The 26,416-nt window shown below is 41.0% G+C and overlaps 1 protein-coding gene across 2 annotated transcripts in view; it reads right to left on the minus strand.

Moving 5' to 3' along the window:
- Nucleotides 1–26,416, minus strand: part of COL24A1 (collagen type XXIV alpha 1 chain) — a 167,053-nt gene that overhangs the window by 21,182 nt on the left and 119,455 nt on the right. For both annotated transcript variants that reach the window (XM_083444747.1, XM_083444748.1), the window contains exons 32-46: nt 25,353–25,406; nt 21,220–21,273; nt 20,357–20,410; nt 19,204–19,257; nt 16,680–16,733; nt 15,928–16,035; nt 11,912–11,965; nt 11,599–11,706; nt 10,539–10,592; nt 9,590–9,643; nt 6,769–6,825; nt 5,617–5,670; nt 4,231–4,284; nt 4,033–4,086; nt 808–861 (exon numbers count right to left, since the gene is read on the minus strand). In XM_083444747.1, the coding sequence (XP_083300873.1) occupies nt 808–861; nt 4,033–4,086; nt 4,231–4,284; nt 5,617–5,670; nt 6,769–6,825; nt 9,590–9,643; nt 10,539–10,592; nt 11,599–11,706; nt 11,912–11,965; nt 15,928–16,035; nt 16,680–16,733; nt 19,204–19,257; nt 20,357–20,410; nt 21,220–21,273; nt 25,353–25,406 (921 nt within the window). The remainder of the gene's footprint in view (nt 1–807; nt 862–4,032; nt 4,087–4,230; nt 4,285–5,616; nt 5,671–6,768; nt 6,826–9,589; nt 9,644–10,538; nt 10,593–11,598; nt 11,707–11,911; nt 11,966–15,927; nt 16,036–16,679; nt 16,734–19,203; nt 19,258–20,356; nt 20,411–21,219; nt 21,274–25,352; nt 25,407–26,416) is intronic.

Raw genomic sequence — 26,416 nt, forward strand, 5'->3', positions numbered from 1 at the left:
GTTGTACACAACTATGCAACCATGGAAAAAATCAGAAAAGAGGAAAGATCTATATTAGAGGACTTTCCCAGGGAAGGAAATACTTGAAAATGTGCCAGGGACATCCCACCCCCTGCCCCACTTGTGGGTTTCATTACAAATTACCATTGAAATCTTAGGGCTTCCTTTTGTATCTAGGAACAGGTTTATGCTTTAAAGCACTGTGTCCAAGCATGCTAAAAACATTTTGGGGCGCTAGTGTTTTCCCTGCACTTTACCACTGAATCAGAGCAAATGGCAATTTGCGGAAAACCCTAACTGCCATTTGTTCCGATTCAGTGATAAAGAGTGGGCTTTCGCAGGAAAAATTGCAGGGGCAGGGAAAAAAGCGACCAGCCCTTTACAGGCATGTCTAGGACTACAACAGAGACTTTATGAAGTGTGGCTTTCTAATGCTCTAATAGACTGCAATCCCAAAAACACTAACTAGACAGAAATCCCCATTAAGCACAGTCCAAGTAAACATGCATAGAACTGAGATATAAAGGTGAAATATGCACATGGTACAATTTATATCAATTTTTCTACTTTGCATGTTAGTGAATATAATTCCATCTGATTAGCTGTTTTTCATCGCTACATGTCACTGCCTTCTTCTTTTTATACCCCACCCATCTAATTGAGTTTCCCCAGCCACTCTGGGCGACTTCCAGCACATATAAAAACATAATAAAATATCAAACACTTAGAACTTCCCATTATAGGGATACTTGTGTACCTGATACCTGAAATCTAGTGTGTGATTAATAAAACATTTTGCTTACTTACAGACATCCCAGGTTTCCCAGCTTGACCACTCATTCCTTTTTTCCCAGCGGGACCCTAGAAATTTCAAAACATGTGTTTACTGACAAAGCCAATGAAACATAAAAGCAGAATAGAAGCTAGGAGCATATTTATTATCTAGCGCTGGGGTCAAAGAACACAAGAATCACTTCAGTTTCCGGGGAATCTAAGATCATAAACCGGCTGGCTATTCTTTCTACTTGAGTACAAAATCTGTCAAAGCACCGCATTCCTTCACAAAAGCACATTATCATTTCCCCGATGTTTTTCTGTTTCAGCAACATGTCATTTATGAGAAAGAATGAATGGGCCAGACAGAATTGCATCCACGTTGCTCACAGGTCAGTTAGAATGGATTTTGTTTTTGTTTTTAAAAAATGTCCCCTATTTATAGGATTTGTGGTATTTCCCATTAATAAATGAAACATCACTGGAGTACTTTCAGCTTTTAACTGCTCTATATTAGCCCAAGAACAGATTGTGCCCCTGCCAGAATACATGCTGCTTCAGTGCTTAAGACTGCGTAAAATAAGAGTCCTGTGTCATCCAAGCCAGGAAAACTGGTTTAATATCTGCTTACTAACCAGGGCTGAAACCATGGTTCATTCAGTCTGAACCAGGACAATGTCATTTAACGATCATTAATTTCTACAGCAGCTTCTTTGTTATAAATGTAAGCTACATTATTATGCATCATTGTCCTTTGAATCACAGCTGCTGCCCACCTGACGTTAAAAATGCAATATTCATAAACAGAAAATAAAGCAAGCTGGGCTGGGTCACACAATCTCATTTCTAAATCTGTGTGTATGTTTATGGGGGGAAACAGGATTATACACATGTCCCTCCCTGCTTTGGAGGTAATGCTAAACCCCAGTGCATTCTAAGGACAAACCTAGGTGAGCCTCACGGCTGTGAGTTTGCAAGCTACTGCTTCCATTTTTGACTGGCCACAGTTTGCTGGGTCATCTGAACCCAACAAACTGTGGGTACTATTAACTAGGGTTTGATGAAACAAGCCAACTTTAAAACCAGAGTTTAAGAAAATGATTTGTTTCAATAAAACACTGCGATGGTTAACTTTAGGTTAAACGCAAATCTGCAGTTATTTTTTAAAAAAAGAAGCAAATGCTCCTATCTCTTCTTCATGGCTGCACTGATGAGAGGAGGGAGGAATTTGCAAGGTTTGCTGAACCAATAGTTTATAAACTATGGAACTTGCTCCCACAGGAGGAAGGGATGTCAACCAACCTAGATGGCTTTAAAAAAAGGATTAGACAAATTCATGGACGAGAAGTCTATCCATGGCTGTGAGCCATAGTTGGAGGAACCAATGTTTCTGAATACCAGTTACAGGACTTTGTACTCGGGTCTCGCTTGCAGGTTTTCCATAGGACAGGATGCTGGACTAGATGGGCTATTAACCAGATCAAGTAGGCTCTTATGAACACTGGATATGAAGCCTCCTACACAATTTTACATTTGTTACCAATTTGGAGTCCATGTGAAAGAAAAGCGGTTCATTTATTATTTGGATTCCTGTTCTACGTGATGCATTTTGCAGAACTTAGCAGTACAGTATGGTTCAAGTTATGGACACAGGTTTAACTGCAGTCTTAAGATGTGCATTTTGCATTAGGCTTCTGGTTGTTAAAACTATTTTTAGGAATAAAACTCTGGTATAAAATTTCAGCCTAAGGGACTTCATAGAAAGTTTGAAAGAAGCCCAAAGAGGCTGTGGATTTGGGGTTCTATATTACGCACACCCTGCCAAAGCGGCTTGTGATCACAGTGTAGGCTTTACAGAACTACTGAGATATGCAAGTTAATAAAATGTGGTTTTGCTTTGAGTCGCAGATTATCACATACCCTTCAGAAAACAACTTTATTGCAGCAAGACTTGGTGGAAAGTGGAAGTATGAAGGTGCAATGGGGATATTAAAAGCCGTTCCTTATGTAATCCTTTAAAAACATATTAAAAGTCACTCTGTGGCAGAACAGAGCATTTCTTTGGCAGCTTTCAATGTAGCCTCAATTCAAAGTATTATTCAGAAGTGGAACATTTATACTTGGTGCTCTGGAACTTGCCCAATACACATCACGCCAAACATGTATGTACCTTCTTTACAAATGAGTTCAAATGGATTTGTACCATGGCCAGAATCCAGATAGCTCCTATGGATCTCGTGCATGCTCAGTGGGATAGCAAACTCTCCGTGCCCAAGAGTAGCAGCCCCCAAATGCCACATCACTGCTCTTGAAATTAACCTTATTTTCAAAAGTGCTGGAGGGCAGAGGAGGGGGGAACCGCTGGTAAAAACTAGACAAGGCAAAAGTTCTGCAAGGTATGCAGAGTTTGTTGTGTAGTTCTTTTGATGGTGGCCTTTATCAGCCCAAATGCTCATTCAGATCTGGCTTCCTGAGTTTACTTTTAAAGTCACAAAATAAAAGGATTCCCCCCCTCCCAAAGGAAGAAGCATATTTTTACAACAAAAAATATAGAGAATGGTTAAAAATATCAGCAGAGATAAAGCCAGAAAGGCAACTGTCCATAAATGCTGCTGCCCAATGTATCATTGATGTCAGCACTGAAGATCTTCATCTGCTTATTTTCTAACAGCTTCATTCTAGGAACTGCCTCTCAAGATATCACAGCACAATGAAAATTAAGCTCGCTGCACTTGAGATCAACACCTGGAGTTCTTGTTCCAGCAGCCAACCCTAGACCTCTGCAGGTTGCCACGGTCTGCTGAAAAGTGCAGCTGGTACCACCTAATGGGAAAAGCTGGAGTCTTGATGACCACAGGTTCCTCATCCCAGACATAATGAGATATGCAAAGCTAATGGAGTTAATAAGAACTGCCTTGTTGCATCATCTTGCCCAAGGCTTTTTCACCAACAGTGGACGAAGAGTTGCCTTTGAAAACTCACAGGTACCTCTTTCAAAATGCCCTTTTTATGTAAAATTAGACAGATGGGGTTAAGGAGAAGGACTTTCCAGCAAATGACACCCTCATTATAAATGCATATCTCACTTTCAGAGCAGCTTCAGCAACATATTATATTCCTTTTAGAGTTAATGGGTTCTGGAGACAGAAACAAGCAAACAAAACAAGCAAGCTTATAAATGAAACTGCTGGTCTGTCTAGTGTTGCAGAGCTCTAATTTCAAATATCACAAAAAAGTGTCTTGTTCTTTTCTACCTACTTGAGATCCTTTCTCTCCTTTTAGTCCTGGTTCACCACGTTCACCTGGCTCACCCTTTGGAAAAAGCAAAAAAAAAAGTAATATGAATAAAGCCTAGGAGACATCAAGGCAAAGGAACCTGGTAACAAATATAGAAGTACCATTCGTTTTATTATATTTATCAAAGCACAAAGTCAACCTACTTCACAAGAGACTTACTGGTGGCCCTTGTTGTCCAACAGCACCTCTAAGTCCTGGAAGCCCTGTGTGACCCTAGAAATAGGAAGTGCAATATATTATTGGGCAGGCAATTAATACTATCAGTTTCTGGTGAGAGGACAAGCCTGAGAGGAGCCAAGGTGTATTACAACATGTTTGTTTCAATATATTTCAGTATATTAATCACCTTATTGGAACTTGGTCTTCAAGATATATTCCATCTCCCCAGGTGTTGTGGACTACTACGCCCATAATCCCTGACCACCGGCCATGCTGGCTGGGGATGATGTGAGCTGTTGCCCATAGCATTAGGTACCCCAGATACACCCCATTCAACCTGTTTTGTCCTAAAGCATCTATTGCAACATATTGCATTAATCTGTTAATCCTTTGCTCCACCTATTGGCTCATAGCCTGGTAAATCTTGCCCTTGCCTTCTGTACAATCACCTGTTCATCCATCTGGCATTTGCCAGTGGAAAAATGCTCACATGCCTTTATGCGTCCTTATTTCTGGTCTGTATCTGCACTACCCCTACACTGTATCCAAGTCTTAAAGCCCGAGGCGTTGTTGTCAGATAGCATTTGGCCTAGGCTTTGATCCTATTCATCTGTCCTGGCTTCTGCCCAACACATACAGGCAGAGGCTCTAACCTGTAAGAAAGGGATCTCTATTCAGACAAGTAGCAGTATAGGGTAAGGAGCAAACAAAGCAGTTCAAGATCAGGGCAAGGCTGTTAGAAGCAACACAGATATCCCAACAAGTTTCAACCCTATTCATCCAGCCAGTTCCCAAATCTTTACCCGGTTTTCCAGTAGGGACCCTGATACAGTTGAACCTGAATTCTGATTAGCTTCTAGTATCGGATCCTGTCCATAATTTCTTTGGCAGTAGTCAACTATAGCTCTGTCTTTTGCAATATCATTTACACTGAAATTCTATTCGTATCTAGACACAGAGCCATAGCTAGGTGATCTTGCGCCCCGGCAGAACTATTCAGATTGCACCCGGAGCCACAGACAAATTAGCTCTTTTTTCCTGCCTCTCCTCCAACCCCTCCATTCAATTCACCCCCTATTTAAAACCATTTCTTATGAGGCAATAATCAATATTTATGGACATATTTTTTACCCAATTTTGCGACCCCCAATTGTCATGCCCCCCTAGCAAGGGCCCACCTCGCCACCCCCTAGCTACGGCCCTGTCTAGACAGAACAAAGATTCATTGAGTTTAACAGAATTTACTCCCCGGCAAGTTAGTATAATGTTAGTGATATTGTACTTAACATGCATTCAGATGTATGAAAGAGTGCTTTTTTCTATTGCTGTTTTGGAATAAACTACAGAGTATGCCCCATATAAATACAAATGGAAGCAGAATTCTACCTTGTAACCAAAATCACCAGGTTCTCCTCTCTCTCCACGTTCACCAATAGGGCCCTAGAGAAATAACCACAAGAAGTCCAGATGGTTTAAAATTTCTTTGAAATATGGCTGCTTTAGAATAAAAAAAGAAAGGGGAACTTATATTCAAAAGAAACTTCGAGCAGGCCGGGGGAGCAGGAAGAGAGAGAAGAGAAAAAAAGAAAGGAAAAAGAAAGCAAAGCAAACATAGTCAATACAATAAATGATGTCTAAAATTATTTTTACTATGGCTAGTTGAGGTTTTGAATCACATATATGTTAAACCAAAAACAAACAAACTGAAAATGTAATTTCAGCAAATTAGGACTAATCATACTTTAGTTATTGATAAGAATATTTTAAAACTGCAAACTCATTAAAAAATAACATTCTGTGTACAATCAATTATCAAAATGCCACAAAATTAGGAAATAACAAAATGCAAAACCAATTATCATCATGGAACCAGACAGTCTAAAAACAAAGGCAAAACAAAATCGTTTTGAGCAAGTGATGAAATAGAATTGTAGGTACCTGCCTGATTTCTATAGCAACAATGTTTTAAATTACTGGTGCTACTAACACTAAAAATCTTTGTCGGACTTAGCATTTATACAGAAGTTTGAACCCTCTAAAATGCTACATTTAACATTACCTTTGGGTCAAACTAGATGAGATACTAAAAGTGTTAAAAACTATGACGGGTTTTGGGTTTGTTTGTTTGTTTGACTTTGAAAATAGGTCCAATTCTCATCAGAACTGTGACTGCGGAGGAAAACATTAAACCTCATCTCCCTGTGTCCTGCTATCTTTGTGAACCCCTACCCCTGCCCTCACACCCCTATTATTAAATGTCTTACAAACCCTGACACCGTTTCTAATTACACATTATTGCCACTTCTAGTTTAGCCCCTTGATACTCCTTATGTTTGCTGATTTCCAAAAAACCACACATGCAATTGCTGGTAGCAATGAGAAAGCTGGAACCTGTACAAATCTAAACATAACGTATTTCAAAGTAACTACACATCTTTGCACAACATGAGTGTAGTATCTGGAGGCAACTGTATAATTTTTGGGAACACTTTCAATTCTGAATCACGTATATAGTTTTCTGGATAAAGAAAGACCTACTGGTTCACCTATGGGCCCAGGTGGTCCCAGCACTGTGCTGTCTTCCCCCGGGTAACCCTGTAATAGAGACAAATCAATGGTTTATTGGCCATGAAGCCTCAGAGTATTGTTAGTAAACTATGCATGAAAAATTGAAATATATTCCCCATGCAGGCCATACGTACGCAAAGAGGTACTGAGCCATTTACGTAAAAGACTTAGTAGTTTGTGATAGTTATACCTGTAGCATCCCCTCAGCAAACAGATTTTATAATTCATTATTCTGAAGAACCATATACAGTTGTACCTTGGAAGTCGAACGGAATCTGTTCCGGAAGTCCGTTCGACTTCTAAAATGTTCGGAAACCAAAGAGCGGCTTCTGATTGGCTGCAGAAAGCTCCTGCAGCCAATCAGAAGCCACAGAAGCCGCATCAGACATTCAGCTTCCAAAAAAGCATTCGAAAACTGGAACACTCACTTCTGGGTTTCGAACGTCATTTGTTCAGGAGCCAAGGCGTTTGAGATCTAAGGTACGACTGTACTTGCTGCTTCACAGCAAATCTATTGGCTGACCAGTAGTAAGTTCAGTTTCCAAACAGACAGGTCCCCAGAAATAAGTACCACTCCCAGGTAGATGAGTATTAGATTCTATGTCCATTCATTAGTATTGCATAAATTGCTTTTCCATTCTTTTTCTTTCCATAAACAGATATAATGTACAAATTACTACCGTTACAAACAGACATGCAATCTAATTATATCATGCACAGCAAAGTAAAACAGCTAATATCTGAAGCACAATTTAATAATAAAATCAGTTGCCAAGCTACATTGCATAGCACAATAATTTATTAAAAGTGCTTAAGCATATTTTGTAAGGGCACAATCAAACAAAAAAATAAAATAAAAAGGAGAAGTCGATTTGCACGCAGAAAACCATCTATTTGAGCCACAGCTCCATGTGCTCTCCAATGCACAAATGGAGCACCTGGGAGTTTCCGAATTAAGACTTTCCCACCAACTGCAGTGTAGAGAGACAGGTCTGAAAGTACATTCCTTTGGACCTCATATGCTGCCCACTTATTGAAAGATGTTACACTTTTCTGCCAGGGGGACAAAGAAGGAGAAGATAAGCTGCAGTTGCTACAAACCATGGGGGAAATCCCCTATCTTGTGTAAAGCCCTGCCCCCTTTCACAGTGAACAAAGAGATACTCATGTACCCTAAGGACAAATTAGAACAGTGCAAGTGCCTAACAAGTACCAGAAGCATAGAATCTTATATGATGAACTCTTAAGCGTCTGCACTGCTGGGAGCCAAAGGTATTGTTATAAGAATTTTAAGGTCTCAAATACAGAATATTCATAAATGCACACATATCTAAATATATGAATCATGTGTCTGAAATAGTATGGGAGAGCAATCCTGAAGCCATTTTAACTATCTCAGTGACCTCAAATATTCCTTTGCAGTAAGGGAGGCAAATGGGGAAAGCCTTCCCATTGCTTTTTTACTTGCAAATCCTGTCTTTAGGGCATATTTGTGTATGAATAGGGTGAGCCTGTGACCTGGATTCAGGAACTAAAGTATTATCCATCACAAAAGAATGGCCAGACTGCCCAGGTAATGCAATCGGTGACCATTATCAGCTATCCTGACAGACAGGATTTCTGCTGTAGACCACCTCCTTCTGTGATGTATGTACGATGGTTTGAAGGGTGGTCTTGGACTACAGGGTGGGGAACTTCAAAAGTCTATGTAAGGGCTTGTGCACCATTGTTCAGCCTTCTCCTCCCTCCTGTGTGTAGTGAGCGGGGACTGTGTTGCAACATTTCCTTTAATAAAGATCAGGCTTACTAGTCACTTAGCTTCTCAATGTACTCTGCTTGGCCTGTTTTTTCCTACCGATAGGGAAGCCACTTAAGGACTCTGGAATACCCCATAAGGGAAAGGTAGCAGTTTTTCTTTTAATAGTATGATGTGACAGGAAGAATCAAAGCTCACACAGCATATGCTACATCAGGGATGAAATATACTCAGAGTCGAGAGTGGATTTCATGTTCTTTATTCAGCTCATAGTGGTGAGGAGGAATGGAAGTTCCCCCAGAATGTCTGCTTTATATACATTATTTACACAATGGGCCCCACATGATTGGCTAATTCCGGGATTCTCCTGTAGGCCAATCAGGTTGCGGATTCACTTCCACCTGGAGCTGGATTGGGTGGCTCCTGTGGACCAATCAGACTGCTGCATTCTGGGTCCTATTGTTCTAGGATCAATCAGACTGCTGTATTCTGAATCCTATTGTTCTAGGACCAATCAGACTGCTGCATTTTGGATCCTATTCAACTCAGTACATAACAAGGGACAACACGGATTAGAAAAATCAGCACATGCCCTGCTCCCAGCACAATGTCATCAGTCACTGGCTGAGCATCAGTGCATCTATGCTATAAACCGAACCTGAGGATTTATGCTTTGGCATAAATGTGTGCATCCCAACCCAAGTCATTTCATTAATAATATTCGGAGGTTTCTCCTCACACAATATTGTTCCCTCAGAGCTTTAAAATAAGAATCTGTAAAAATCAGGAATAGCTCAGTTGGTAGAGGATGAGACTCTTAATCTCAGGGTTGTGGGTTCGACCTCCACGTTGGGCAAAAGATTTCTGTATTGCAGAAGGTTGGACAAGACGACTCTCAAGGTGCTTTCCAACTCTACAATTCTAAGTGGATAGAGGGGTTTGTGTAAAATATATGCTTATTTTGTGAGCCTCTGAGACTTCTAGCCAGCAGCAACCACCTCTGTCAACTACAGTATTTGCTACCACTCTTCATACCTTCTCTCCTTTGGCTCCTGGTGGGCCAGGAGCGCCCGGCTGACCCTGGTGACCCTAGGAAAAGAAACAATTAAACATAAATGCCATGCCATGTGTGCAATCTATTTGCATTGTTATGTAGTCAATATGCTGTCAAAGGTGACATGTCGGGCAAACAGGATAGTTGGACAATTGAAGACAATAGACATTTGGGACAGAAACCACCAGTTTTCAACAGGCCCAGATTCAATTTTAGTTACCACATGTGTTTTCTGGTCTTGTTGGGATTGATGGAGGGTGCCCTTTGATCCGTGATGGAAGAAAGGTAAGATATATATGTTAAAAAAAAGAAAAGAAAAAACCCAACAAGAAGTAAATAAAATCTAACATGTGTTTGGCAGTTTGCCTTTTTGATAATTTTCTTGAAAAATGAAAGTTTCCCAACAATAAATAAATAAAACGGAGCTATCTAATGTGTGTGTATCAGTTTGATTTTTTAAAATATAATTTTCTTGAAAAATGGAAATTTGATGGTTAATTCAAACTGCATAACTTATTTATTTTTTAAAAAGAGAGACTTAAGTATAGCTGTGGGAGGAATGGCAGCTTTCAATAGGCTTCGTTCAGAATGGCCATCTTGAAGCAGACAAGGGATAAATGGGCAGAGCAATCCACACACATGCCTTGATACCAGGCTGCTTGTGCGAATTATGTGGCGGTGTAGTTCTGTCCAGCTCTCTTGGCTAAGCTGGCCTCCTGCCAATGGTAACCAACCTCCCCTTTCTGACTAATGAATGGGTGGGCAAGTGGCCCCCACCAGCGGGAGACAGCAAAGCTCCCAAATGGGGGGGGGGGAGGGTGTATAAGATTTTTTTTGCACAAGTCAATGGGCCATAACAAATGTAGCGCAATGTACAAAGATGGTACACAGTCAACAAACTCAACAGAAAGTACAGGAAGTGCAGCCTACCCCATAACCTGGAATTCCTGGCTCTCCTGCAGATCCCATTGACCCTAAATGTCCCTGTATGTATAAACAGCAGTAAACACATTTTAATTTCTAAGTAGTTAAGCTCTCAACCAACCTTCTGATCAGAAAAACACAAAGGGCATAACTCTCACCCAAGTTAAGCAGATATAAATCCCGTTGATTTCAAATTGCGAGAGTCGAACACATACTGTCAACATAACATATGTTCATAGTGGCTGGCTTATGCCCAATGATTCCCCCCGCCTTTTAATGTAGTAATATTTATATAAGCAAATGCCCCGGGAACCCATGTGTTTGAAGGTGTAGCATATACATTTAAAAAGTTAAAAAAATGCAAGCACCAGGTTTGATGGTGCTCTCTCCTGAAAAGCACCTAAAAACGTATAAGCGTGCAGATTCTCCTAACTACTTTTTTTTTAACAGCCTAGAAGGGAACCAGAATAAACGCAGCTTAGATTTAAAAGTCTACCTCCAGCATATTTGAACCAGAAATAGATCTTTCACATAAAAATAATGCTGTAAGCAACACTAATGTCTCACAACAAATGAAACTGATCTGTAGAAAACACAACTTGAAAAAAGAGACAATGCATGTATTTTTGCAAATGATGAAATCTTTAATAAAAATATATTTATAAAATAAAATAAAAATAATGAAAACACATATAATATCGGTATAAATAATTGATGGAAGTAGATGCAAATTGCTTCTCGAATGCACCATTTCAGAATATATCTCTGCAAATAGGTATAGCACAATGTTGTTGTTGTTTAAAAAAGGCACATGCATTTTAAAAACCCTATACCCTAATGAACTAAATATGTAGGCAAACAAGTTCTGTAAGAGTTTAGATAAGCAAATGAACAGAGCGTCAGTGTGGCATCGTGGAGCAGGAAGATCAAAGTTAAAATTCCCACTCAGCCATTAAACCGACTGGGGGTCCTTCAGCCAATAACATTCTCTGTCTCTGTCTCTCTCAGTCTAACCTATTTTACAGGGTTGTCGTGAAGGTAATAGGGAGAACAACTGTATACCAACCATTGGGCCTCTAGTTCCTCTTGAACCCTTTGGACCAATTTCTCCAGGCTGCCCGCGGTCACCTGTGGCGCCAATCTCTCCTGGGGGGCCATGCTGTCCCTTTGCCCCCTTTGGGGGAGGTTAAGAGTCAAAGATAAGACAATACAAGATGTTATTCCCAATGCAAACTGCACTGGAGAGCCAAACAAGAGTCCCAAAATCCTGTTAACATTCTGTTTCAAAACTGCTTGTTTACGACCTGTCCAATATTAATAAATAAGTGCTAGGCCCTCAATTAATACAAATACATGGCAGAAGAACCAAGATGAATTACCTTTTTTCCTGGGCGGCCCCTTTGACCTAGAGTTCCTGGAGCTCCTTCGGGCCCCTGAAATATTTGTTATGAAGGAAGAGAGCTTTGAGAACATGTTTAAACTTTGGTGTGAACTGCATAATCTTAGCAAGGTCTTATAACATTCAGCATGAGGGTTATGGGAAACTCTTATTAAACATTAGTATGACTGTTCCTTTTTGGAGAAGAGTGATATAATGCTGGTGATTTTTATCAAGCCAATGAAAATGCCACAAAAATCTAACATGTCTGAACAGAAAACAACAGCTGGAGACTAAAATAAATTTTGTGCTCAAGCCAAACACTTCATTTAGTAGGGATCTATATTCAATCAGGGAAGGACTAAAGAATGTCAGATTCAGGCCAGAGAAGTATCTCCAGTGAAAGTAGGTGTATTTACATTACTACGGTTCCTGACTAGGCTTCGACAAGGGAGATAGTAGCCAGTTACTCACTAAGCTAGGGATCAAGCCCACTGGGGCAGACACATGTCCAGGCTTCAAGTTTTCCTCTTAAGCAATACAGGACATGTTCAATCATCCCTACATGTACTTGATTGGGAAAGCTTTTGGGAAGCAACAAGATATTCTGGATTTGCATTGGCACGGTGCAAATCAAAGGCTCAGGAACCACCACAACTGAAGCAATATGTAGTCCACCGTCCCCATATTCCCGGTGTTTTGGAAGAGCACAGAGGTTAACTGCCCCTTTTATGTGGCAGTCAGGGATAGAAGCCCCAACTACCACTTGGCACAATGGAAAGAGAACTTTCCCCTCTGGTCCTAAAAACTCTCCTTCTCTTTGTCCCACCCAGCGCTTTCAAACACCTTCCATGGCACCAATAGGCACCAATATTAAATGTAGGAGGAAATTAGGGTTGCCATATTTCAAAAAGTTGTTGAGGTTTTTTGGGGGGTGGGAACAAGTTGTTTAGCCCTTTTTTGCAAAATCTATGAAAAAAATGAAGTTCTCTTAGGAAATTTGCCTTAAAAAATCCCAGATGTGCCCAGGAAATTCTAGATGTATGACAGCCCTAAAACAGTTCTAGCAAGATTGTTCTCTCATCCTGGAAATTATAGTTCAATTATCACTGACAAACTACAGCTTAAAACTGGAAGCCACAGTTCCTGGCCTAGGCGTGAACAGTATTGTGTACCTGTTCTCAACCGCATGGCAGGACTTGGTGGAGGAGCCATAGCTCAGCAGTAGAGTATCTGCTTTGCTTCTAAAATCCAAGGAAGGCACTGCTACACAGTGTTGATATTATTGAGCAAGAAAGACCACTGTGTCTGACTCAGTAGAAGACAGTTTCCTTTCTTGTGTTTCTAACAATTTTGTTGTTGTTTTGTCTCACTGATTTTCTTCACATATATTAAGTGGATGTTTCATCACTCTGTTTAATTTCCCAGCCCCATCACCAATGTTTTTATGGCTACAAGAAACAGTAATTTAGGAATAGAGGAAAGCTGTTGATTGCCACACTACAAAAAAACCAACAGCACATCCAAAGTAAGAAGATTTCAGCAGGCTTTTTTATCAACAGCTGACTTCCGGATTAGACTGATAACACTTTGGATATGCTTGGAAAAATAACTAGAGGACAACATGTTGCAGTTGACCAGATTTTGTTTGTCTCGTTCTTGGCTTTTCTAGCCAATGCATTATGCAAAGCAAAAGCATTTCTGGTTTGTTCCAAACCGTGTGGTTATCATGAAAGATCAGCAGCATTGAAGGCCAAGCTAGTCGAGATGCCAATCATGCAATTAGCAGCTTCTGAATAACACCTGTGACCTCACAGACCATGCCAGAGTCCCAATTAAGATTGCTGCTCCCTCCCAGTGCCCACTATTTACTTTTTGAAAGCCGCTCATGCAATAATTGCTAGCCGAATGAACAGCATGCATCTCGTTTTTATCAGTCAGGTTTCCTTCAGGAGGATGGATGGAACATAAATTTAACAACAGCAACAATCTCATTTAGTTTGGTCCCTGGACAAAATGGCCCGTGCATAGGTTCTAGAGCTTAGGGGAAATCTATATTATAAATGGCATTTTAATGGATACAGTGGTGCCCCGCAAGATGAATGCCTTGCAAGACGGAAAACCCGCAAGACGAAAGGTTTTTCCGTTTTCAGAGGCGCTTCGCAAGACGAATTTCCCTATGGGCTTGCTTCGCAAGACGAAAATGACGAAAATTTTTGAGTTTTTTTTCTGCTCCCCAACCCCTTTTTCTAAAGCGCTAAGCTGCTAATAGCCTTTTAGCAGCTAAACTGCTAATCCCTTAAGCCTTAAAAAGCCGTTAATAGCCCTTAAACTGCCAATCGCGCTAATCCGCTAATGGGCTTGCTTCGCAAGACGAAAAAACCGCAAGACGAAAAGACTCGCGGAACGGATTCTTTTCGTCTTGCGAGGCACCACTGTAGTGGCAAACAAGTGTTCTGATTATACCATGTTGTTGAAATGTCCTGCAAAATTTGAGACAGAATAGGGGCTGCATGGAGCATCTTTGGAATACATTCTGCCTTCTTATGATATAAAAATATACAGTGAAATGGTATGTGACATGCTAAATCTATCTCATGGTCCAATCAAAAATACTGGCATTAATATCTGTTGGGATGTACTTAAAACGAAACTCTGAGTAACCAGGATAGGGTTGCCATATGAACTGGAAAATTCTGGTAATGTCCAGGGTAACAATGGGTGGGGTCTCTAAACCTACTATTCACGTACGAAGTTACTATGTGATAATGTGTGAATAATAATGATGTGAAGGAAGTGGATATGATTTACTACATTTTACCTAGATATATGCAAAGAATGAATAGCAGAGCTGACACCAACATCAAACATTTGGTTTTAACAAACCTTGAAGATACATGCTACATAATAAAAAGAAGAGTTAAATCAGGGAGAAATAGCACCAGAACATTTTACAGCAAAACAATAATCATACCGCAAGGAAGAGACGCTTATAATGTAAGCTACACGTCTTACTCAGAAGTGAACATGACTTAATTAAGTGAGACTTAATCCCAAGTAAATATGTATAGAATTGCAGTCTCAAATCTTCTGATTTTATGCATTGTCTCTTGAAGATCTACATCTCTGAAGCATGTGTATTTTTTAAAAAGTCAACATGTGGAAAGCTCTGATTTTGAGCAGGATTTCCACACTTCATTTCATTCTAAGACAAACAACTCCATGCAATGAATAATGTTCTGCTGGATTAAACCATTGGGATGATGTTTTGAGACCAGAGTCTTCCCATAGGATTAGGTGGGGCTTTGAACAAGCATTCAACAAGCAATGGAAACAGGAAGGAGAAGTGAACACGCGCTTTCTGTTTTCATGCTTCTGTGTAATGTCTGAAGCGGGAGCACAGATGTGTAGAAACGAAAACTGGGAGGATAAGTGCCACTGCTTATTACGTGAAGTCAATCTGAGACACAGTTAATTCTCCACAACCATCCACAGTGGTGGTCCCATTACTGTGCTTGCCAGCAGAAGTGATAATTAGTGCTAGCTGTGAGACAGAAACCTATCCAAATTGAGCTGGACTGGAATCAACAACTCCCCCCCCCCCCATATGAGCCACTCAGCTGTTCCAACTTTGGCCATGGCTTCCAAGGCCTATATCGACAATTTCTGTACACTAAATGTGTAGTTCTGATGGGGTAGTCATTGGAGAGGATCCCAACATTTCCCCCTAAAGCAGTGTTTCTGATATGTAGGAAATCATATTTTCTAGGACTCAAACCACATTTTGTTCCTGGGAAAATGCAGTCGTCCCCCCGCAGTGTCATGGGAGGCACCTAGTGGGATCAAAGGCAATAAGCAATATAACTCCCCTCCCGTCTGTTTCATGGGTTTTGTATTTAACTCTTTATATACCACTCGCACAAGAGACCACTCATATAGCGTGCTTATCTGCCAAGTTCCCTTGGAGTGAATAGGTCACATCGCTATTATTTGCACTATAATTCCAAGATTACTTACTGGAATGCCCCTTATGCCGGGTGCACCTGAAGGGCCTGGGATTCCTGGGATTCCGGTCTCTCCTTTTTCACCATCTTCTCCAGGAAGCCCTCGGTCTCCTACACTGCCCTAAAACAGTCACAATGCATAAGCAAAGGTCAAGAGGGGATGGGATCTGTTTATCAAGTTCAACCACCTTGGAAGTGTTTACATGATTCTGACCAAACTAAGCCCCTTAAAGCAAAATATACATAGGAGGCTTAGTTTGGTCAGAAACGAGTATACACTTACAAAGCTAACACTAACTACACTACTTCTGGTACACGAGCCACCATAGCTGCTAGAGGGCCATGAAAATTTCTGCCCCAGGCTTTTTAGACTCGTCTACCCATGTACTATCTGAAACCAAAGGGTCGAATCAGTTGCCAGATGTGAATTATTTTTTTCAGCTCTCCTAAATCACCATCTTACTCCTTCCGTTTTGTTGCAATGTCTGCATGAAGCCTGCTTTACCAATCACAGGAAACCAGCTTGAAATACATTCCGCAATACAGTGAAGGAGTGGTGACAACAGCTCTTTCAGACAGGAATTGTGCAAAGATGCAAATTCTCTGTGCCTTTTGTCTCTGTGATTTCTTATTGCAGCATCAGTGTGACATTGCTGGACAACTTCTATGCACACAAATGCGGCAATGCTGTGTTTTGTTATATATTTTGTTTAAAGAAACACGGTACAAAGACAACGCTGGGGCTGTTCAGTTGTTAAAATGTACCTTTGGTCCATCCTTCCCTTGAACACCATCTTCCCCTGGTGGTCCTGGTACACCCTATTTTTCAGAAGAAAAAAATCCAAATGTTGTCACCTTCAAAAACTGTGGTGTACAAATACCTAAAATCGTGGTACATTAGCCCGGGGAACAACAGTAGAAGGAACACCATGTGAGGGGTTAGAACAAACAACATATTAAGGGGGGTTGCCACTGTCTTCCCACAATACCAAGACCTGTCTGAAAAGGAGAGGGGATAAACAGGGACAAACTTCCTGAGCATATCTTGGCAGAGTGAGCTGTGAATGACAGTTCAATAGGGATTTCAGCTCCCTATACCTGAGATGTGTGTAGCTGGAGGAGGTGAGCAGGAGGGAAGGAGGGGGTTACAGGGGTCTGAACTTTTAAAGCAAGGCTTAGCACCCTCTGCAAAATGGGAAATTTCTATGGGCTTACATCATGATTTGAAATACGTCTGAACAGAAAGAGCTAATGTGTTTATTGGCAAGCAGCGTATTCCTTTCACTTATTCAAGACAACTTAACATTCTGGAAGAAATGGTTTTAGGCTGATGACAACAGATTGCTGGCTTTCGTATTTTTGAAAGCACGATCGGTATTTGCCTCTTTTTCACAGAATGCCCTGGTGCAACCTGAGATTGTTAAGATATATATAAAATCGGGCCCATTAATCAGCAAAGCTATGCTTTCATTATCATTCTAAGATTGTAGTTGGGTTTTAATAAATAATAATAATAATAATAATAATAATAATAATTTATTTATACCCCGCCCATCTGGCTGGGTTTCCTCAGCCACTCTGGGCGGCTTCCAACCAAATATTAAAAACAATATAGCATCAGACATTAAAAACTTCCCTAAACAGGGCCGCCTTAAGTTGTCTTTTAAAAGTAAAATAGTTGTTTATTCTATCATGCCTTCTACCAGAAATGTCTTTTTCTAGCCTGAAGATGAGTTCATTGTTTTGCTTGGATTGAATAACAACATTATTTTAGTGTCTCCACTGATGACCATGTATTTTTGTTGCCTTCATGTTGAAGAGAAATCAGAATTATAGAAGTCTAGAATGCAGCAAAACTGTCAAATGCCTACATATTTGAAAATGAGCTATAATAAACATACCATGCCACACCACGAGGCAGCGATCGCCACCATATCTTGCCATTAGGTTTCCCTCCTCTTTGTCCTTTTTATACTCTATCTATGGGTCCCTTGCTGTGATGTCATAATTTCAAAAAGATTTTGTGCCCGACAAAATGTTTACATTATTTTTTAAGCTATTTTTAAAAACAAAATGTCTTTGTAACCCCATCAAAACCCATCCAAATGTGCACTTTTATACTTTGGCCACACTCATTTTTACTTGCAGCCCTTGAAGGGTTAACCAAAGGGGCCAAAGGGGTCCTTATGCCGAAAAAGGTTAGCCACTGCTGCCTTAGATTTATGTCTCTTCCTCATACTCAATCCGATCCAACCCACAGTTTGCCACTGCATACAAATCATCAAACTATGGTTTGCGTTTGACCTCCAAATCATAACTGAAAGCCAATATTTTGACTGTGATTTCCAATTCTGGTTTGGAGGCAAGCACAAGCAATAGTTTGCTGTAATTATGAACTATGGTTTGCCCTAAACAAGCAGATGTTAATGGAATTACAGTACACAAGGATAGGAGGGAGGGGAGGAAACGAACATGCAAATCTAATTCACGTAACACTAAGTTTGACAAGTGAACCATTGTGTTCAGGTTTCTTGGACCAATATTAATATCTTTTTCAATGAGGAACAAGACCCAACTGTGCTCTTTGACTCACATTAGCCAAGACTGAAAATAAAACCAACTCTGATATGAATTAAAATGCCTATTGGAGTTATTCCCAAAACTGTGTTCAAGGCTGCATTGCCATAAGTATGCTACAAGGAAAAAGAAATATGATTAATTAAGGTTTCTTGTGAACCTGTTTCTCTGCAGGATTTACTGCTCTAGCCTTCCTTGCCTCCAATGCATCTCTACTGGGAACAAGTTATGCTTATATCACCAGGTGTGACTGGATCTTGCCATCCATTGCTATGGGCCTAGCTTCTTCCAATAAAAAGGCACACCCAGGTCACTGATGTAGAAACTGATGGGGGAAGGAGGTAAATCTTACTCAAGAACGCTCTAAAAAGTAATCCTATTCAGATGTAAGAATGGTGTTTCCATTTTTCATTCCGGAAAGAAACATGTCTCGGTTATGAGAAGTTTAGATAAGGCTGACCTAAAGCCTTCTTATACCTACTGAAAGTCCTATTAACATGTTTATTGTCTTTTTCAAAAATAAGATATCTACACTAGTCATAACTAGTCATATTTAAGCCTCTGCTTATGATGATGCTGAGAATTTTCCAGGCATAGGAATCCAAGAGTCTCCTTCATCTCTTCTCTGGTTTCATAATTTGCATACCGCTTTGCATTTCTAAAATTCAGGACTCTCTTTAGTTCCAAAATATGTTTCATATTCACCACTTACTCTTAAACCTTGTTCTCCTGATTCTCCAGCATTGCCAACAGGTCCAGCATCTCCCTGTGACATACAACACAAATACATGAAGCCGATGGACTACATAACAGGAGCAACAGAACAAAAGATTATATCTAACACAGCAGAAGTCTTGTAACAAAATAAACTCAAGCAACAACATTTTGGATTTGATATCCCGCTTTATCACTACCCTAAGGAGTCTCAAAGCGGCTAACATTCTCCTTTCCCTTCCTCCCCCACAACAAACACTCTGTGAGGTGAGTGGGGCTGAGAGACTTCAGAGAAGTGTGACTAGCCCAAGGTCACCCAGCAGCTGCATGTGAAGGAGCGGAGATGCGAACCCGGTTCACCAGATTACGAGTCTACCGCTCTTAACCACTACACCACACTGGCATGCAAACAGTAAACATATATTATTTGGTTGGAGAACTAAATTGCAAAAATTGGAACTTTGAAGTGTTTCAGTTTGTTGGATCAAGAAGTGAGCATCAGGCAGCATTTTATTAAAATGGTAACAAATCAATTTTATCCTTCACCCTTACTTAGAAGTGCGTCTGTTTCCCACATTGATGGATTCAGACATCAATTCGAAACGTTTTAAATTTGCCCAGGCTTTCACAAATTAATAAGGGGTACATCAATAATGTACATCTTTCTTTTTAAATTAAACTATTACAAATGCTCTCTCTCTGTGTGTGTGTGTGTGTGTGTGTGTGTGTGTTTAGTGCTGGTTTATTGCATTTAGTTCGTATGTTTGATTTACATTGCCCTGGGCTCTTACTGAGAAAAGGTGATAAAGAAAGAAAGAAAAAATATTTTGCAGGTAGATTTGCAACAAGTACTTTAGAATTTTGCAAGCATCTCTGTTTGTTTGTCTTATTTATAACTCGCTCAATCAATTATATCAATAGAGAAATTGGCAGCTTTTCTTCTTTCTTTGAACCACAGGGATTTGGGTTCCTGGCACACATACCAAGCACACAGGCCCATTTTATTTTTAACGATAGCCATTCAGCTCAGCAAGAACATGCCATACTCAGGTGCGCCTGAGATCTAATCAAATGTGGCCTGAGAGGCAACTCCCCACCTCTTTCTCCCCATATCCCAGAAGGTCTCCCTGAAACAGCATGCCAACAATTACCTTTGTGCCTGGTTCTCCTTGTGGCCCTGGGTCCCCCTCTGGGCCAGGTGGTCCCTGAATTGAAAACATAAGCAAGCTTATTCACTGCCCACCACTAAATGCTTCCCACCATAAAAGCAAGATGGAGCACACAAAGAGGATCATACAGCTAGAGGGGGAGGGATTAAAATTGGAGGTACACTTCTCCCAACAGGTTTGTGTGTTAACAGGGGGCTTCTACAACGTCCCATAAAACCCTTTCTAAGGTGCTTGAATGCCATCTCTTCTACAGGTCTTGGTGCTTCTTACCTTGTCCAGGTCAACAATGGCCACTGATGATCCCTTGCACCTGCTTTCCTTCCAGACATGTGTCCTGTTCACATCCCAACATCCTTCCCTATGTATTGCATCCTGCTTGTGTTGCATAGCTGAACATCTGATAACACACTTCCAACCTCTTTCCAAGCAAAACTATTTCCCTGTGTGATAGCCAATGGGCACACTTGATCGGCATCACTCTAATTCACACACCTGTGACCTTGGAACGCTCAGTTTTGCTGAAGGTGGCTATCCTAAAATTGTATGCATCCCCTCCCCTTTTCCCCCAATAAACTCACACCAGACTTCTAGCACTTCTTTGTCCTTAGACCATCGGGGCAAATTCGACCCAGCCTTTTTTCTTTCTTTTTTAACACATATACAGAATGCACACATTATGAAGTGTACGATAACGCTAGCCAGCTCCCCTCCCAGGGCCAGAAGAAGGGCAGCGAGTGACCAGGCTGCCTGCAGCCAGCCACACCCATGTCTTTGGAAGGAGCAATATATGCAGAGCGCAATAACTCAAAGCGCAATAAAACAAGGCGTGCCTGCGCAATACTTACTTCAAAGCCTGGTTCACCCACAGGACCAGCATCACCTTGTTGTCCCCTTGGTCCCTAGTATTAAACAAAAGTTTATGTATGCATGCCATTCAGTTATCTTTTGTAGAAACTAGTACAATTACTTACTACAGCAGCTCTGCTCATAAGAAATGAATGGAAGGGTATCTGATACCTGTATCAGAATAAATACGAAAATCAGTCTGCTCCGTCTAAGGATTAATCTCTTCCAACTTGGATCAGAAATAAGCTTTCTGTCTCTGTTATTCTGTCCTCCTTTTGACTAATACAGACTTTGTTTAGATAGGACGTAATTTGTTTTCTGCTTTGTTTTGTTAAGGCAGCCTGGAATTTAATTAAGTGAAAGTAACTACGAATAACAGCCTTGTTAGTCATTAGTTCAAAGAAAAGAGTGAGCATTTATTATTATTGTATTATTCTTATTCTTATTCTTATTCTTATTTTATATACTGCTGACTGTAAAAACAAACAAACCTCAAAGCAATTTACAAAAAAAAAAGAGGGGCTCCCTTTATGCTGCAAAACAAATACATGTTAGCCTAGTGGGAGTTTGGAAACTTTTACATGCAAATTGACTAGTGCTAGTTTTTCACCTGAGTTTGGAAGCTTTTTTAAAAAATAAATAAATAACATGGGAGGGTGATTCTCTGGAAGAACCCCTGCCTTTCCCTGTCATTTGCATACTTCCCCCCATTATTCTCTTCACCATCCCTCCTCTCTGATTCCCAATAAAACATACAAGATGGGGAAGGGGACCCTTATCAGTTTTATCTGCATATTTACAAAAAACAAAAACGATGCAAACCACCAAGGGTGAATGAAACCCTGTATCTTATTTATTAATTGTTATTTACAATTTTACCCCACCTTTCCTCCCAAGGGTTCAGGGTGGCATTTTATGGTTCTCCACTCCTCTCATTTTATCCCTGTGAAGTAAGTTAGCTTAAAAGGCTGTGACTGCCCCAAGATTACCTAGTGAGCATCCTGACTGATGTGAACTGTGGTCTCCCAGATTCTAGTCCAGAGGTGCCATCGTCTAAAGACAACTGAGGGGGCCCAACACTATATCCCGATGTCACAAGGAGCCAGAGGGCAGAGCCAAACGCCCTCTGAAGATTGGGGTGCCCAGACTCCTCAAAAAAATATGGAGCCGGAGGGCCGAAACTGCTTTGGCCCCTAGGAGTTGACACGCCTGTTCTAGTCTAACCACTAGGCCACATTGGAGCAGGAGGAGAAGGAAAGCCTATGTCGCAATTGGGGAAAGCAAATGAACCCATGGAAAAGCTGACAGAAGGTAGAGAGACAGGCAGGGCAGCAATCACAGACAAAGTTGAAGGGGTGGGGGAGGAAATTCCTCTCCCCTAGCACTATAGTAAGCAGGATACTGCTGAGAACTTATCAACAGGTGCCTTCCTGAATTTTAAAACGAGGTCCAAATTACTTCAAGGAATTGAAATTTCACCATTAGGCAGAAATCCATATGGCAACCTAAGCGCTTTGAGCACCTCCGCTGTATTCTGCTGCTTCGGGTGTCATGAAGATTAGGGTTTGATCGAAAAGACGAATGTTTTTTCCATACTATTCCCACGGAGCTCAGACAGGCTTGGCACAGACACCTTTTTCTCATGACTCCAGTGGAAAACCAGAAGTCAAAGCATGTAAGTGAACAATACTGGAAAGCTCAGGTGCAACCAAGAACACAAGTGGTCACCAGCACAGATTATAATGAGGTGGTGTGACACTGAGGTGAAATCCCTTTCAAAGTATAGCCAGTACTACCTTGCAGCCTCAATGGAAGAATCTTTGTTATGAACTAAAAAGGGCAGAGAATTCGAGAGCAAATACCCATCGGTCATGTATGATCTAGTTGAGATTCCGGCATTGCAGGGAGTTTGGTTAATGATCCTCAGGGTCCCTTCCAACTCCACAATTCTATGATTCTATGACTGGTTGCTTAGACGCTGGGTTTTTCTAACTTGGGTCTCCATTTGTTGTTGGACTACAATTCCCATCATCCCTGGCCACCGGTGCTGCTAGCTAGGGATGATGGAAGCTGTAGTCCAACAACAGGTAAAGAGCTAAGTCTAGAACCCTGGGCTTAGAGCATCTTGCCCAAGTTTTTAAGAACACAGAACAAACACCTCTTTGCTGTTTGTGTCCATCTGCAACATGCAATTTCCCTAGCAAAGCCATTTCAACCTTCTGACACTGGGATAGGGAACCTGTAGCTCCTCAGATGCTGCTGGACTGCAATTCCCATCAGCCCCAGGCCAGCCTAGCCAATGGTCAGGGATGATGGGAGTTGGAGTCCAACATTCATCTGGAAGGCCTCACGGTCCTCATCCCTTTAGCTGCTCACATTTTCCTCCTGAGCTCATGCAGTGAAAATATGCGTGAGGGATTGTCCCACATGATATATAGATAACACGCTCACTCCCACACATTTATCTGTGTTTCCCCCCACTATGCTGTGAGATATGATTTTTCTCACCCTCTGCTTTCTAGATTTATATTGTATTTCTAGCCAAAAAAAGGTTATGCAACAAATGCCTGCAGGCACACTTCTGAGATAAGTAGGCGCAAAGCCAGACCTTGAAAAATTCACAGTGGTGTAAATCTTAGAACTATATTGCTGATGTAAAGAAACATAGCAGTATATTTTTACATCACTTACAGGGAAGGGTACTTTTTCAGAACAATGAAATTCCAGAAGTAATGTTGACTTTTTGACATGTGACATAATAGCTCCAGTGCTGCCTCAATCAAGAAGCAACATATTACTGCATGACATATGTTCGTTTTTTTCTGGATTTCATTGTGTTTACACCTTTCAATTGATTCTACATTATATTGCATTTTCAGTAGTTTTAAACATAAATGAAGATCAGTATAGAGATGAGAACAAGAAGACATTCTCCAGCAAAAGAATGTCTGGTGTTTACAGCACGGTACTTTTTGATAAAGTACCAACAGGCCAATTGCATGCAGCTCTAACATTACAGAATGTCTAGAGACAGAGAGCAACACAGAAGCCACTAACATAAGTATTCAAAAACTATTTATATAAACATGTAATGTAGATGTGTCTACCTCCAAGCAACACAGAGCTGCATAAGAAAAGGAATACGATTGTACCAACCTAACTATTGTTGGATATGTTTTGCCAAAGCGATGCTCTTAAACTCAGAACAACTGCTTATGCATGCTGACAACTTCACACAACAATGTGGGTGAACAGCATAATAACACAAACAGTATTTTATACAGCAGCATCAATGCACACAAACATATGACAGGCGAGTGGGGAGGAAGGGAGGAGAGAACACTGATATCGCCTACTTCAGAGAGGAGGAAGCTGTAGCCCTCTAATTCCCATCATCCCCAGCCAATATGGCTAATTGCCAGAGATGATGGGATCTGCAGTCCAGCCATATATGGAAGGTCACAGTTTCCCTATCTGTGATCTAAGTGTTCTAGGAGAGAGTTCCCATAAGGGGCACTGCTGGAACAGAGATGCAGTCATTTAAGGATACCATGGAATTTGGGGAGCGTGAGAAAGGTAGAGTTGGAGAAACAGAGGGCATGAGCAGGGATGCACAGCAGCGATGTGAAAATCCTCGACTGTATTGCTCTTCCATTTGCCTGAGTTGTATGTATCTTCCAACCACAAACAACATTAGGTGTCTGTAACATTACTGCAGGCACTGCAAAGTTATATGTGGGGGTGCCAGAAAAAGCCGACTGCTTCATCTGGTGGTGGGTGCAAACGATTAGACTACTACAAGCTCAAGTAGCTAAGCACCAACATGAGCAAATTTTTCTCTTGCACTACCACAGGCTAAAATATTCATGTAAACAGACTGCAAGTACAAATTAGTATGTAGGGGTACATGACAGGTTTAGCAGCACAAGCCTATACATGCTTACTCAGAAGCAAGTCCTATTGAATACAGTGGGACTTACTCCAAGGTAAGGGTGTGCAAAGGGCTGAAGCCTTAGCGTAGCTCCTTTTACAAGGTCTACTTAATTACAGTGCAAAATAGAACATCTGTTTTCCAAGGAATTCGGCATGGCACGGGAAAGTGTTATAGGAGAAATCATAGAAATCAACTTACTGGTTCACCCATAGGACCACTGTCTCCTGTGTTTCCTGGAGGACCAGGCAAACCCTAAAAGCAGAAAGCCAACAGAGGGAAAAAAAGGTTGTTTCAAATTCCATTTAAGAGGCATTACATTCCTTGGCCTACACAATCAAAACACTGCTCACAAAATCCCTTCAGTGACATTTATGGTTTTCTTCCCAGCTCTTACCAAATTAACTCTTGTGGTTAATTGGTTAGCTGCTTTGCCAATTAAAAACAGAAAAAAGCTGGATCCTTAATAGTATTTGAAGAAATGAATGTACACAAAAACTAAGTTGGTCTGTTAACTTCAACGGGTCTATTCTGAGTCAAATACTATCCATGATAACTGATAATAAAATGATATTTTTTGCCAAATCAAACCTGGTTATGCCTGCTGTAGCTTGACTTTAAAAAGGTAAAGGGACCCCTGACCATTAGGTCCATTCGTGACCGACTCTGGGGTTGCGGCACTCATCTCGCTTTATTGGCCAAGGGAACCGGCGTGCAGCTTCCGGGTCATGTGGCCAGCATGTCTAAGCTGCTTCTGGTGAACTAGAGCAGCGCACGGAAACACCGTTTACCTTCCTGCCGGAGTGGTACCTATTTATCTACTTGCACTTTTTGGCGTGCTTTCGAACTGCTAGGTTAGCAGGAGCAGCGACCGAGCAACGGGAGCTCACCCCGTTGTGGGGATTCGAACCGCCAACCTTCTGATTGGCAAGCCCTAGGCTCTGTGGTTTAACCCACAGCGCCACCCGCGTCCCTTGTTGATTTTACATCGCATTAAAAGTTCAAAATGAAAGCAATAATATCCTAAAGCAGGTGGGCACAGCAACGAGTTTAGAAGGCAAAACAATGCACCTCTTTTATCCTGCTGAAAAGTGTTTCTTCTCAGGTGTTTCTTCTCTGTAGGCTTTCTTACTTTCTAGTAAACTGTGTATTTCAAATGTTCCTCAAATGAATACAATAAAAACCATGCTTGTGGCACTTTAGAAAGCAACAGGAAGGGGGCAGCAGATTTCCAAATTAAACAACAACAACAAAACAGCAGGCAA

Source organism: Podarcis tiliguerta (assembly GCF_965153285.1).
Source record: "Podarcis tiliguerta genome assembly, chromosome: 6".
In the NCBI taxonomy this organism is placed as follows: domain Eukaryota; kingdom Metazoa; phylum Chordata; class Lepidosauria; order Squamata; family Lacertidae; genus Podarcis; species Podarcis tiliguerta.